This window comes from Semicossyphus pulcher, unplaced genomic scaffold, assembly GCF_022749685.1.
Source record: "Semicossyphus pulcher isolate SPU_LCO1_2020_fin unplaced genomic scaffold, fSemPul1.0.p SCAF_18, whole genome shotgun sequence".
NCBI lineage: Eukaryota > Metazoa > Chordata > Actinopteri > Labriformes > Labridae > Semicossyphus > Semicossyphus pulcher.
This window is the reverse complement of record NW_027211691.1, coordinates 11,771,611-11,785,614: the sequence shown is the minus strand read 5'-3', so window position 1 is coordinate 11,785,614 and position 14,004 is coordinate 11,771,611. Positions and strand designations below refer to the sequence as shown.

Genomic DNA, 14,004 nt, shown 5'->3' with positions numbered 1-14,004 from the left:
TGTTAACTGCATAAAGACACCACATCTAGCATTTCATTATTCAACTTTGTGTTATAAGATGATAAATTAATTAACCTTGTACCTTGAAAATCAATACATTCTAATAGGTACCCGTTGGCGGCAGATTAACAACTACATATACAATTTTCAAATCAAAATACAAGGACTAGAGAGCCCTAAAGAAGATGGGGGGGAAACCCACTCACTTGAATAACGCTTCAGCTTAAGTGTCCAGTATCACCCCAATAAGAAATCACCAGGCTTTAATACAATTGGGCGATAACTTAGACCTTCCTGTGGAAAGCACCAGAAAATCCACAGTGGTGAAATGCTGAAATTACAGTCGGCTCACCTGCAGATCCTGGTTTTCAGTTTCACCTGCAGTGACTCTTTTTTTCACACTGGGAGTAGTACGTTTCGCCCGAATGGTCATTTGTCATTCAGCAGATGCGGTTTCTTGTTACTTAACTAATAATGATTGTGCCTGCAGGACATTTGAGTAGATTGCAAATGCATTGCCTGATTTTAATTTCCAAAAAGTGTGGTAAGTAATTTCATTCAGATACGCTAGACAAGGATACATCATTAAAATGCTGCTTAAAGGATGTATCAATGTAAGAGGATGATGTTTATTTGCATGTGTTTATGGAGGTGGATCTGAATCATTTCCATGTGACAGACTTCACTGTCACCTGGATTAGCATTAGAGTGTGGAAAAACAAATGATACATAACGTCATAATCTGCTCTGTAACATTGACCCATCTCTGGCAAAAGTCAGGTTGATTTTATATAAATAGACGAATTGTTCTCCGTTCCTGAAGCCTACTGAAGTACAGCAGGACTGCCCATGTGATTGCTCCCTATGAAGGGCTTCGTTTCGACATTCTGTCTAATTGATCCGTCACAGTAATTCTCAAACAAAAGGGGATTTGTATCCAACTATGACTTCCCCATATGAATTTACAAATAAAGTCCCATCTCTCTGCCTCTCATTCACATTTCTGAACCTGAGTCTTGAGAGAAGAGCAGGGATATTGCAATTTTGAGTCACAGGATACAGAAATGCAAGCAATAAGGTAAGACACTTGTATGTTTTTGTGGGATATTATCACCAGTGGAAAAAGAAAGAGAGGATACAAATCAAATAAGAAGTGTTTTAAGTTTACTGCTACTAATATTCATATAAAATGGCTTTTTATAAATGACTTTTGATTTCTCCGATTTGGGAAAAACATGGGTGGAGATGCTTAACGTCAGCACTTAAATGTCACATGGAGTCTTCAAAGTCTGGGACTTTCAACTTTATTTTATGTAATGTTGGTGGATTCAGGAACTGTTCTTTTTATGGTAAACCTCACCCACCTTGTAATTTAGGTACAGTAAGTTTAAACAAACGTCACATAAACAAAAACCTTTGTTCTTTTTCAGGTTGTTGACAGACGGCAGCTAATTTCATCTCCCTGTTTGATGTCGTGATCATTCTTATTGTTTCTGTTATTGTTTATACCTTCACACCTCGTATCGCAGGTCTCTGATTGCCCCAAAGTGGTCCTCAGAAGCGCGTCTAGATGGGAAGACAGCTATCGTAACGGGGGCCAATGTCGGAATAGGCAAGGAGACCGCTAAGGACCTGGCGGGGAGAGGCAAGCAAACAGAGATGCACATTAAAAGACAGACAAATAACAATTTATAGGCTCTTTCAATTCCCTTTTCTGCTGTGTGACTCAGTGTGGGAAATGTTTTAAGCTTAAGAAGCTTGAGCAAGAATAACTAATATAATAAGTCTTTATGAGTGTATGAACCAACACTGGTTTCAATCAAATACAGCTGCAAGCATTTGAGACCAGAACAGAAAACAGTGTTACAGCTACTTACTGCCTTATTTAAAGAGACAGTGAGATAAATATCTGAAGTAATTTCAACACCACTTCAAATTTCAACATGCAAACACTGAGTCACCATTTAGATGTACAAATCTCTGCAGGTGTACGGGTGATTCTGGCGTGCAGAGACATGGCAAAAGGAGAGCAAGCTGCTCGTGACATCATGAGGGAGGTGAAGGGAGCCAAAGTAGTCGCCAGGCAACTGGATCTGGCTGACACCAAATCGATCTGCCAGTTTGCCGAGAATGTCTACAACAGTGAGTGACACATAGACATACGCACAACAACGCTACGTTTTGTAAGGATTGTAATTCAGGTTAATTGTATGTTGTTTTACCAGCTGAGAAGTTTCTTCACTTCCTGATCAACAACGCAGGCGTGGCTATCTGCCCGTACGGCCTGACGGTGGATGGATATGAGATGCAGTTTGGTGTCAATCACTTGGGTACGAGATTCAAGCTAAAGGAGTTTTTAGCCTAATATGAAAATAAGACTGGTGCCTCTATTTGATTTACATGAGCAAACCAGACCATCAGCCATAACGCCTGTTTATGGTGGGGGCGTGTAAAGGAATTCTGGAGGCCTTTTAATGATGAAAGAGCTTATATTTTTGTGGCCCTGGCTTCTTCTCATTCGAGAAATGAACATGAAGCAATAAAATAAACCACAGACCAGCTCATTTTGTTGTTTGCTGTTCTGAATTTTCATTTTGCTTTGTTTAATCCTTCTTGTCTCTAATTCAATGTGTCTTCAGGACATTTTTTCCTGACCTTTCTCTTACTGGACTTGCTGAAGCACTCCGCCCCATCCCGAGTTATCAACTTAACATCAGCCGCTCACAACATGGGAAAGATCCACTTTGATGACCTGAAGGGGGAGAAGAACTACCACCCTGTCAGGGCGTACGCGCAGAGCAAGCTGGCCAACATCCTGTTCACCAGAGAGCTGGCCAAAAGGACTGAAGGTAGGGTGTGTGTTTGTACAAGATTGCAACATCGCTTACTGTAGTTTTGTCTTCACGGTCTCTCTGTTCCCTTTTTGTCTGTTTCCCTGAAAGTGTGTGAAAAATCGATCTGCTATTCTTGCCAATGTGAGAGTCTCATGTCTCAACCACAACCGCTCCGGGCTAGGAACAGAGCAAGGAGGAACATGTTTGCAGAAATCACAGTTCTCTTTTAAAAAAACAGGGATTGTTAGAACAATCACAACAATAACTCTGCTATTCTTACTTTTAATCTAAAATTACAACAAATATTTTTTAGGTTGTGATATTTGTAACAAACTATGCATGGATAGTATTACCATGTAACACTTTGTTACATTCCGATAATAATGTATTTGTTCACCTTCCTACGTAATATAATCAGTATTTGACGAGTTATGGGTTTCAATCAAGGGTTTTCTTACAGATCAGATTAAGGAAAAACAACCTTTCTATCTCAACATATAGTTAAAAAAAAGGATGGCAAGAGAGTTGACATCACATCAGCTCACTTAAGATTAAGTCCTGTACTTTAATTCCTCCCTTTGCCCCTCAGTTCTAGGTGTGACGGCCTACGCTGTGGATCCGGGCATGGTAGACACTGAGATAACAAGGCACTTCAGGCGCCCTCTGGGGGTTATAGTCAAGACCTTAAATTTTCTAATCAAGACCCCAGCAGAGGGAGCCAGCACCAGCGTCTACTGCACCGTCACTCCGGAGAACCTGCTCCTAACTGGAGGATACTACAAGTCAGTTCAAAGTGTTGTTGAAGTAGCAGCAATATACAAGATCATTCAATTCAAATTTGGCAAATTGCTAGAAGTAAAAGCAGACGTCAGGTAGCATTACCGCACCACACTTGTACACAACCAGATGTCGTTGTTTCTTTGATAGAGCAAACTGTGGTTAACTAACCTAGAGGCCATTTTCATAATTAATTTCCTACCTTAATTCTGTAACAATCACAACACAGATGGATTAACTTGTAAGACTGTTTGAAAAGATTCTAAATTGTTGTGTGTTGCATTTTCAAAAGATTAACTACACTGTATTTCCTTTCTTTTCCTTTCAGGGACTGTGCACGTGCGGATAGCTGCAGGGCGGGTCAGGACGACGGTACTGCCTTAAAGCTGTGGGCTGTGAGCTGCCACCTGCTGGGGATCCGCTGGAGATAGACTTGAATATTCTTTCCAACACACTGTAAAGCAATATTTGTTAGCACAGGCAGTGATATCCTCATTTATAATTGTGATACTAGGTTTGGTAAAGGATGAAAGTGCGATGCATGTGATGGACAAAAACTGTGTATGTAGGATAGAAATACAAACCTAATTTACTCATGTAGTTAAGTTTTATTGTTAAAGGTGTAATGGAGTGTCATGAAGGCTGATATGATGATAGGTTGGAGGAAGAAATTAGCATTGCTGTTGCTAATAAAAACATCACTAATATTACAAAATACTGATTGTTCTTGTGTCTTAATATCGTTATTATATATCTTCTAAGATACGGTTGTTTTTTTTAAAGGTACAGTTAATTTTGATGTTGGAAGTCTGGTTTAATTTGACTTGGGAGGACCTCAAGTGGCCATGAAGCACTGGTGCAATATCATCATGATAAAAATGGTGATTTAAGTGAAGAGCAAACAACCATTTCTACAAATTCTAGTAAGCTATCAGACCTGTTCTTATGGGAGGTAGTTAGAAATAGTAGGCCTACTTTACGCGTTTATTTACTGTGACTTTTGTTATATTTTGATTCACCTGAGGCTCAGTTTTGTTACGTACTTTTGTGGTGGTGAAAAAAATTAACTTGTTTTGGAAGAATACAAGTGTTCTTAGATTTCCTACCCTTCTCTTGGCTTCACTCAGACAGCAGGAGGCAGCGAGAGCCGCCTGTTCCCCAAGCGCGTGAACTTGTGAATCAATTATGCGTCAGCTCGCTCCTGATTGGTCCAGCCGGTGATATTGTGATGACAAACGCGACGGGCTGGGTGGGGGAGAGATGACAAGCACGAACTCCATTGATGAACTGTTTCAGGGGGCTGAAGGAGGTAATTCATTTCATGCTAAAGTGGCTCACTGGTCCTGAGGTGGAAATTTGTTGCTCTTGAAGAAGAATGAACTGCAGGTAGGAAGCAAAATACACAAAACAAGGCAAAGGTTATGTGGCGTGCTTTAATATCAGGAGCATGTTCGCAAGATTTCACTACACCGTGCCTGCAGATTTGGAAGTAGATTGACTCGTCGATTCAGGTCGTTTTTCTCTGCTAACTGATTATTTGTACGTAAAGTGATTGGAAAACTGTTGAATTTGATTCTCTTCATTGTTTCTTGCTCCTTTTAATCTGTTGCAGTGAGTTTTTAAGTAAAGATTTTCAATCAAAATAGTTTTATTATGAAAATCCCAATCCGGAAATATAAATACCGATCAATATTATACAGTATGTTGGCCGACTGATTTTGTGCTTTAAAGCAGCAATGTCTACATTTTTGTCAGAACTCATTGTTAAACTGTTATCAGTTTATAAGATCATAAGTTGCATGTTAGATTTTGCTCTATATTTCAAATGTCACTTTTGGGGAAAATTCCTCAAAGGATCATGTCTCAGACTGAAAGTGTATTAGACAAAGCAGATTACTAAAACTAATAGCTTTGGGTATTACAAACTTGCCCCACTTACCTCGAAGGAAAATACTATTTTTCTATATAGAGATGTTTTTTTTGTCATTCATGTGTTACTCCTTTTAATGATGCTTTGCTGGTTATGTATCAATCAGGAGTGTGTGCTGTAACCGCTGGTCATCTGAGGAGAGGTTGGATGGAAAAACAGTCATCATCACCGGAGCCAACACTGGTATTGGCAAAGAAACGGCCAGGGACCTGGCAAGAAGAGGTAATTTTCAGGCTTGTCTGTCCAGCTGTGTGTGCGTGTCCGCACCTGCCTCATAAATGTCTGGCTCAGTCACATTGATGCCTGTTTCCCCTTATTTAACTCATTTTCACTCACTTTCCCACTGTGACTTATACATTCCAGTCTTTTCCTGGAGTTAAGCAGTCCTAATGCGTGGGTGGTTTAAAGCTATAAAGCGTGATCTTTAAGTGTACACTCAGACCTGCACCATAGAATCCTGTTTAATCCTACTTGTTTGCTTGTTCACTGTGCTTATACTGTGTTTGTTTCTGTGGGAATATCTGGCTGTATGAAGTGTGTTAATGACTTCTGCATACCTTAAACTCTTACATATTTTAAGACTAATTTTAAGACAGAATTTTCAGGCTATGTTAACCAAAATAAGCCTCCCGTTTAACACTTGACTAATTCAAGTGATGGAAGACAGATGAGGCATCAAGGGGACAGAGGGAGCATTGTGAGGGTCCGCTTCCCTCCTGAGCCAGACAGGAAACAAAGAGAGATGGGAGGGTGCTACCAGACAAACCCACACACGCACACCCACACACACACAAACAAGCACAGCAGTGAATAATATGAAAACTGTTTCTGGAGACTTGATTTAATTTGTTAAGCCAGTCTACACTTTAATTGCAAGTGCTTTTGCACAAGTGCTTTTTTTCCAAACGTGTGGACGTTAATAAATGAGCTTTTATTTTGTAAATGAAAGGATAGCCAGGGATCTTATTTTGTCAAATAATTTATGTGAACACAATTGTTTTGTCTGTTAAAGAAATTTAGATAATGACGAATGAGAGAAGAGAGAAATTATAACACAGTGGTCCTTCCTTCTGGAGGGTTCCCTGTCAAATTATGGCATCATGTCTCAGTAAATGAGATTCTGTAACAACATGATGGCCACATGATTAGATTTGCAAGGATTCATAACAGAAGGTGGTTCCTCGGGCGTCGTGGAAAACCCTAATTGAATCTGAACGTTTTTAATCACTTAAATGTTTGATTATTTAAGCTGTATTTTTCATGTTGACTAAGTGAAATGTGCGTATTACTCATCCAAGTTAATGTATGAAAAAGGTAATGAGGAAGTGCTGTCATGATTACACATTACTGAGTCTGAATATACTAAACACGACCAGGCGTGACTGAAGTTATTATTTGCATTTTGCCCATTACTTATGCATGCAGAACACCGTGTACTCATCTGCTGCCTGATCTTTAACTTGACTCAGTATAACCCCCTCTTTTTTCACTATTTGTTTACTATTTTATTTAATGGAGTGGACTCGGCTAACAGGGAGATGTGGGAACAATTGGGTTTTCCCATGTGGGAACAGCAGGGAGCAACAAAGACACTGATGGGATACAGACGCTCCGCTCCAACTGATTAATGCCTCTCCTCTTCCATAATTGCCCGGGCAGAGGAGCTACTTTGTGTGTGCGTGTGTGTGTGTGTGTGTGTGCGTGTGTGGGGGGAGTTGTCTGTCTGATATATTGTTTGTTTGTGTGTGCTTTTTTTGTGTGTGTGCGTGCATGTGCTGTCCAAGCCCCTTTTCTGGGCTCATTAGGGAGAAAGCAGCGCAATTTGCGTCAGAGGCGAATGAGAATGACACAGTTGAGAGGGTCTTGTGTTTTTGCGAGCGGTGCTATTGGCTAAATGAATGAGAGTTTAGAGAACATTAGAGGGGAATCAAAGCACACGCACACACAGATTTAGGTACCCCCTTTTTAATGACGTAGGTAGCTTTGTATGCCTGCAAATGAGCAAAGCCTTTGAAGTTTGGAGTTAGGAAATGTTGAAGGGCTGTAGATTTGTTGCCTCAATATATCACTGTAAAAATGTCAGTTTAGTGCCTTTGCTCTGTGATTGCCCCTGAAATTTATAAGCAGCAAATACATAAATGTTTAACGTAAACAAGAGGAAAGTTCATTTTAAAATGCTGTATCCTAATCTATTCATCATTGCATCTCTATACTTGCTTATTCTCTTTGAGGAACTTGTTAGCAAGCACACATTAGCAAACTTTTACGTAGGGGCAATTTAAGGTCAAGAGCTGTCCTGAGCTGTAAGAAAACATTACGTTATCGTAACTCTCATGCACTTTTGGCCCTTGTTTTTCAGGCGCGCGCATCATCATGGCATGCAGAGACCTGGAGAGGGCAGAGGAGGCTCGGACAGATATTTTGGAAGACACAGGAAATGAGAATTTGATCATCAGGAAACTGGATCTATCGGACACAAAGTCCATCAGAGCATTTGCTGATCACATCAACAAAGGTATGTAACAAACCATTAACTACAGAGAGTAGCTGGACCCAAGTCTCTTAATTTAACCTAACTCTTCCTTTTTGTGATTATGTTTTAGAGGAGAAACAAGTGAACATCCTGATAAACAATGCAGGCATCATGATGTGTCCCTACTCCAAGACTGCAGACGGGTTTGAGATGCAGTTAGGGGTCAATCATTTGGGTAAGTCATACTGGGGATTTTCCTACTAAAGAAGGTTTAAATATTTATATCCCTTTAAGGTGCTATTAACAGGCGGTACTAGAAACAAATCAGCCAGGAAACTGAACAATAATAACTACTGTCTGCAAGCTGTTGTTGGTTCCTTGCACTGAAGAATGGCTCTCGTCCAAATGATCTCTTCCTCTGTGTTTTGTTTGTCACAGGCTGACAGAAGGAGAAACGCTCGTGCTCGAGCCCGGTCACGACACACACGTGCACGTGCTGTTCTTTCATAAACATCCGCTAAATGTACACGTGTACTTGAACTAATGCTAAACTCTGGTTAGGTCAGCGGTAGAACAGGAAAGGGAGAACAATAGTAAGGAAAGCCAATGTCCTTCACATAGTCCATATGTTAACGTTTAGGGCAGTTCCACTGTGTGTGTTTCACATGAAGAGAGATCAGTCTTTGAATGGCAGATACTTCCTGGTGTTTCAATATTTTTGTTGCAACACATGGCTGATAATGTGTTTTCCAAGGGAGCAAGAATAATGTTAGAAACAGTCAAAGAAAATGTTCTTGGGGTTATCTGAAATGACGTGATTGTAACACATTGTGATTCTAATCCTCACTAGTTAAAGGGGCCGTATCTTTTGAATGGATATTCTCATATTTTGGATGGGTTTCACATTTTTGGGTGTTTATTGTTCACAATGAAAAAGTGAAAACTGCATAATTCTGTATTTTTCCAGAATTACATTTTTAAAAAGGTCGCCTCTGAAATGGGCCGTTCAGAACACCTGCAGGGTTCTACCTTGCTTTTGCTGAAATCGACCAATCGTCACCTCAGACTGCCTTCTTGCGCTGGCTTGTTGTCAAGATTTCAACTTATCATTCCGATACCTGGCAATTCTGGCTCGCACATATAAGGTCGAAAAAACGATCCTAGAGCAGCCTTCTACAACTTTGGAGTAACAGTGCGGTGCGGCTCCCATGTGGGGGCGGTACTACACGGTCACTCCAAATAACGTCAGCCAATAATGGCTAAGGTCTAACCTTTGAATGGCAAAACGGCTTGTTTGTTTCAGGAGGAAGGAGAGGCTCCGAAAAATATGTATACAATATTTAAAATGAAACACACTTCAAAAACACATTAGAAAAATAGAAAATTGATTGCATAGCCAAAATAGGTCCCCTTTAAGAGGCTGAGTGTATGGCAAGCACAAGCGAAGTGTTAGCAAGAACTAGCTAACTAGCTAAAGCAGTTGCGCCCTTGTACTTATTGTGTAAGCAGTCATTGATGATGAGAATAACGTATGTAACATGGTTGTGTCGGGGTCGCCAAATTGGGTACATAAGCTGGAATGAAATGCGTTTGTGTGGTGGAGGGGGGTAACAGCCTTCTTTTCAACAGCACGTTGAAGGCTACTGACTATAAAAGACAACCACTTGTGACTCTAGCGTCGCATAAAATAAAGAGTAACGTCTGCAGTAAAGATGCAGAAACCTTTAACATAGAATACAACCAAAATCTTAGTAAGAAAAGACCAACTGCAGTGACAGAAACCAAAGGACAGAAAGGACAGAGAGAAAATAGAGCCAACTTTGAGCCTATCATGATTAAATGATAGCAGTTCTATTGAAATTAAAATCACTTCAATGTTAATGATTAAGATTATTGCAGCAGTGTAAAAGATTCATGTTAAGCTGCCTTTTTAGAAGCCCTTTAGCTCTACAAAATCACAACACAAGCCAAAAACCAGTGATAAAAAAAACGGCACTGCTATTTTTAGACGGGAGAAAAACGACAGCAGTATTGCGAGTGCAAGTGGCATCTTGTTGGCACAGTGTGTGGTGATGTCTCAGAGTGGTGCGGCTCCAACTGTCACAAGGCTCTCTTTAAAGTCCTTTTTCCGATGAAAAAGTAGGTTGTGTTTCATGAGCTCCTTGTCCAAATATTTTTGTGTTTCCTTACAGCAGTATGACACGCATGATCCCTCAAATTTAAGCTGATAGAATTACACTGATGGCTTGGAAAGTATAAACTGCCAAAAGACAATTTCCCCAAAGTCTTTTTCCACTTTACACAACTCCATTTGATGAGTATATAAGTACTTCTTCTTAGCGTATAAGTAGAAGTAGTATTATTGTATCACATTTAGTGGTTCATGTTCAAATAAGCCTCATCTTATTTCATATGGACTTGAAAAAAATATGTTTATATCTGTCTGAGAAATACCCTCTGAGGAGTTAAAATCCATCTAAGGGTGACGAGATGGATTGAAACAATGGAAACAATACTTTGTGTGACTAGCCTGTGTGTTTGTTTCGTTCCTCAGGTCACTTCCTGTTGACTTACCTCCTGCTGGACCTCATCAAGCGTTCCGCCCCTGCCCGTATTGTTGTCGTGGCATCGGTGGCCCACACCTGGACCGGGCTTCGACTGGATGACATCAACAGTGAGCGGAGTTACGATACCATGAAGGCTTACGGACAGAGCAAGCTGGCTAACGTCATGTTTGCACGCTCACTAGCCCAACGGTTACAAGGTGAGTTAAGACTATAGACTGTATAAAAAGATGGACGACATGACAGCTCCCTAGCAGTGAAGTCAGAACATCTCTAGCGCCCCCTGCTGACTGGCTACACGCCAAATACATTTTTCTCAAACATGATTTCTGTCATTCCAATTACTTCTTATCATGCTAAATTTACATCCAAGTGTTCATTGCTTTGAAGTTTAGTTTTAATTAGTTATCTGATGCTTTAAAAAGAATGATTGACAGCTACAAATACGGCTCCTGCAGCTGATCGGTTCTGGATTAGCAGAGTAGAGGAGGAACGGCGAGAGGAGACGTAACTTACACTAACACTATGGACATTTACCTTTCCATATCTGTTAATATTTGCTTCAGACCAACACAATAACCTGTTGTGCTCTTTTTTCAGTTAGTTAAATGTGTATGAGCTATACGTCAATACCGTGGCTCTAGTAGCCGTTGACTACCGCGCAGACTCTGGCTCCAAATGCGCTTAACGGCAGCGCCTTCTTCCAGGGTATTTTTAGCTTCATTTTGGTACAACAAGAGGAGGTGGAGACATGTTGCCCATTTATATATCCAGTCATTGGTCGAGAAGGAATGCATGCAGAAACAGACGTCATTTTAGTCAAGTCTTGATGTCTGTCCTTGGAATTTGGATGGCTAGCCTAAAAAGGGACTTTTATATATTTGAGGGTACAGAGAGGGAGAGACTTTGTGGTTCTTGCCAAGATAAGTGAGTCAGAAAAGCAGCAATGTATTCCGTTTTATACTTGAAAGCGTAAGTAGTTATTGAGTTGTCTTTTCTCCCTCTGTGGAAGTACGTTCATTACATATGAATCAGACTCAATCCATTGTACTTTTTGCCCTTTTGCTTAGTGGCAAAGAGCTGAAAGAAATCACTTTAATATGAAAACCCTACAGTCAAATGATTGATTCTCTAGATGTGGAGTGTAGCTTTAAAAAGTTGGCCCATTTGGCTTATAGCTCTGAAACGAACAGAAGATACTGTAAGACAATAAAGGGAAAGATTAATACTAAACAAATAAAGATATTATGGCCATTCTGATTAATTCACACTTAACTCAGTCACCCAGAAAGCTACTGTTTGAAAAATAACCATATCTTTCACTGAAAAATGTAATGCAAATCACAGCAGAGTATGCTTATGGTCATACTTGTTTGACTTATGTTAACATGAACATACAGTGTGCATGAATGTTTACTTATGTTAACATGAACATACAGTGTGCATGACTGTTTACGTGCATGTATATGTGTTGCAGGTACAGGGGTGAGCGTGTTCTCTCTGCACCCCGGGGTGGTGCAGTCTGACCTGTGGAGGCACCAGCACCAGTGCATCCAAGTGGCAGTAAAGATTTTCAGGATCTTCACCAAGACGACAGTGGAGGGAGCACAGACCACCATCTACTGCGCTGTGGAGCCACGCCTGGACAGCCTGAGCGGAGGGTACTTCAGGTACACACACACACACCACTTCAGCTGACCTACAATTGGTTTTACAAGAGCTTTTATGGAGCAGGCTTCATGCTGCGCAGAATTACAACCTGCTGACTAACAAAAGGATAAACTGCATGTGGCTGAGGGTTAACAATTTCTATTCTTATTTAACACCCACACAAATGCAGCACACTGTGTTTAATGGTCACACTTTGTCTCCATGTATGCCCAGTGATTGCGCTCCTGCAAGTTGTTCAAGGACTGCGTCTGATGATGACTTGGCCCAGAAACTGTGGGACATCAGCTGCAACATGCTTGGCATCACCTGGCAGTGAAAACTTAGCAGTTAAGGACGTACTTTTATAGAGTCATTAATGTTACTGTAAAGATGCATTGTATGACCAAAAGTAAATTACATTCCAGTCCTTAAGCCATCGGATCCTTATGAAGAGTTACTTTATATTATTAAATATCAAAAAATAGATCCTTTGTTTTAGTATTTATCAAACAAGATTGCTTACTGTTTTACCCATGTAACAGTTTGTTCGTATTTCCTGAAAAAATCTCAAATTATTTTATACTTCTTTTACTCTCTTTTTACTGTACAAATACATAGTCATGTGGCATTCTTTGTTAACTCCATTTTCTGCCCTGTTTTGTTAGATTGTAAAGACATTAGCCTGCATGAACATGCTTTGGATGGAAATGAAATGGCTTTTGATGGCTTTCCCACATGTTCATTATAAACTCTCAGTATGTAAGTTCTAGTGTAACAATGAGATGTTTTGTGCACGGATGACAATGTGGCTCTAAACAGCCTCCAAGAGCCTTTTATAAAGTGACATTTGAATGAAATACTGTATATAGGGGTATACACACAGTTAAAGCACTTATGTGGCATTTATTATGAAGAAGGCCTTAAACATATTAGAATTTACATTTTTTAATAAGTAAGAATTTAGCTATTGGTTTCTTTCATTGTACTGTTTCATTGTACAGTCTTATATCATGCAGTCTTCTGTTTGATGCCTCCCCATTTAAAAGATACAATTCTCTGTGTTGTGGTTGGACTGAGGTAATTACAGCAAAGTCAGTTTGATTGTGTATATAATGTGCCTACAATGTGTCACTATGTTGAAGCTTCAGCAAAGCCTCCAGTATGTGTTAATGTGACAATATGTACATAATGTTTTAAATGTATTAGCTTAATATTAGCATTTTTCAAGGGGTTGATTTGAACTTTTGACTAAATGACACGTCTGAAATTAAATTTGTCTTGTGAACTCCATGGTCTGTTGCTTAAAGTAAAGTTGGAACCCCATATAATGAATACAAAACTGTGTATGGAATACAGTGGACTTCAGCTAATGTTCTGGTCTTTTGTGGGTTTGAGAATTACTGCAAGTGAAGCATTTGTCACTCCACTGAATAAGTATAATGGAGAACAAAGATCAAGAGAAAGGGGCAGACTTCTGTTAAGAAACTGCATCTTAATCTAAATCACATGAGGGAGTATTAAAGACTGAAGGAATGTGGCGTAAGCGAGAGCTGGGGGTACAAGGAGCGTTGGACCAACGCTCGCTCAAAGCAATGTGTGTATTACGATTATAGTAATCAAATACACCATAACAAATATCCCATCACTTAGCTGTCCTGTTTCCAGAAACGATCTTTATAAAAAAAAAAAGTTCTTTATTTATTTCATACACTGACAGTAAAATAGTCATACTTCAATCATTACATTGAATCAAAGTTTTTTTGTATTCATATGAGA

At 39.9% G+C, this 14,004-nt stretch overlaps 2 protein-coding genes across 2 annotated transcripts; both read left to right on the top strand.

The window, feature by feature from the left end:
- The first annotated feature begins 1,064 nt into the window (after positions 1–1,064).
- On the top strand, positions 1,065–4,246 carry LOC138595668 (retinol dehydrogenase 11). Its single transcript, XM_069667014.1, has 7 exons — positions 1,065–1,078; positions 1,530–1,645; positions 1,987–2,142; positions 2,226–2,330; positions 2,640–2,849; positions 3,424–3,616; positions 3,940–4,246. Exons 1-7 carry the CDS (start codon positions 1,065–1,067, stop codon positions 4,040–4,042), a joined length of 897 nt encoding a protein of 298 aa, XP_069523115.1. The 3' UTR covers positions 4,043–4,246.
- Positions 4,247–4,913: 667 nt separating this feature from the next.
- Positions 4,914–13,518, top strand: LOC138595667 (retinol dehydrogenase 12). The gene is made up of 7 exons (XM_069667013.1): positions 4,914–4,997; positions 5,648–5,763; positions 7,901–8,056; positions 8,145–8,249; positions 10,569–10,778; positions 12,056–12,248; positions 12,463–13,518. The coding sequence occupies exons 1-7, from the start codon at positions 4,987–4,989 to the stop codon at positions 12,563–12,565; spliced, it is 894 nt and encodes a 297-aa protein (XP_069523114.1). The 5' UTR covers positions 4,914–4,986; the 3' UTR covers positions 12,566–13,518.
- The last annotated feature ends 486 nt before the right edge of the window (positions 13,519–14,004 follow it).

What these genes read in the sequence shown, in the direction of transcription:
- LOC138595667 (XM_069667013.1), top strand. An exon ending in TGCTGATCACATCAACAAAG is followed by an intron (nt 8,057 to 8,144) that starts GTATGTAACAAA and finishes ATTATGTTTTAG; the next exon opens with AGGAGAAACAAGTGAACATC. An exon ending in GTTAGGGGTCAATCATTTGG is followed by an intron (nt 8,250 to 10,568) that starts GTAAGTCATACT and finishes TTCGTTCCTCAG; the next exon opens with GTCACTTCCTGTTGACTTAC.
- LOC138595668 (XM_069667014.1), top strand. An exon ending in TGCCGAGAATGTCTACAACA is followed by an intron (nt 2,143 to 2,225) that starts GTGAGTGACACA and finishes TTGTTTTACCAG; the next exon opens with CTGAGAAGTTTCTTCACTTC. An exon ending in GTTTGGTGTCAATCACTTGG is followed by an intron (nt 2,331 to 2,639) that starts GTACGAGATTCA and finishes ATGTGTCTTCAG; the next exon opens with GACATTTTTTCCTGACCTTT.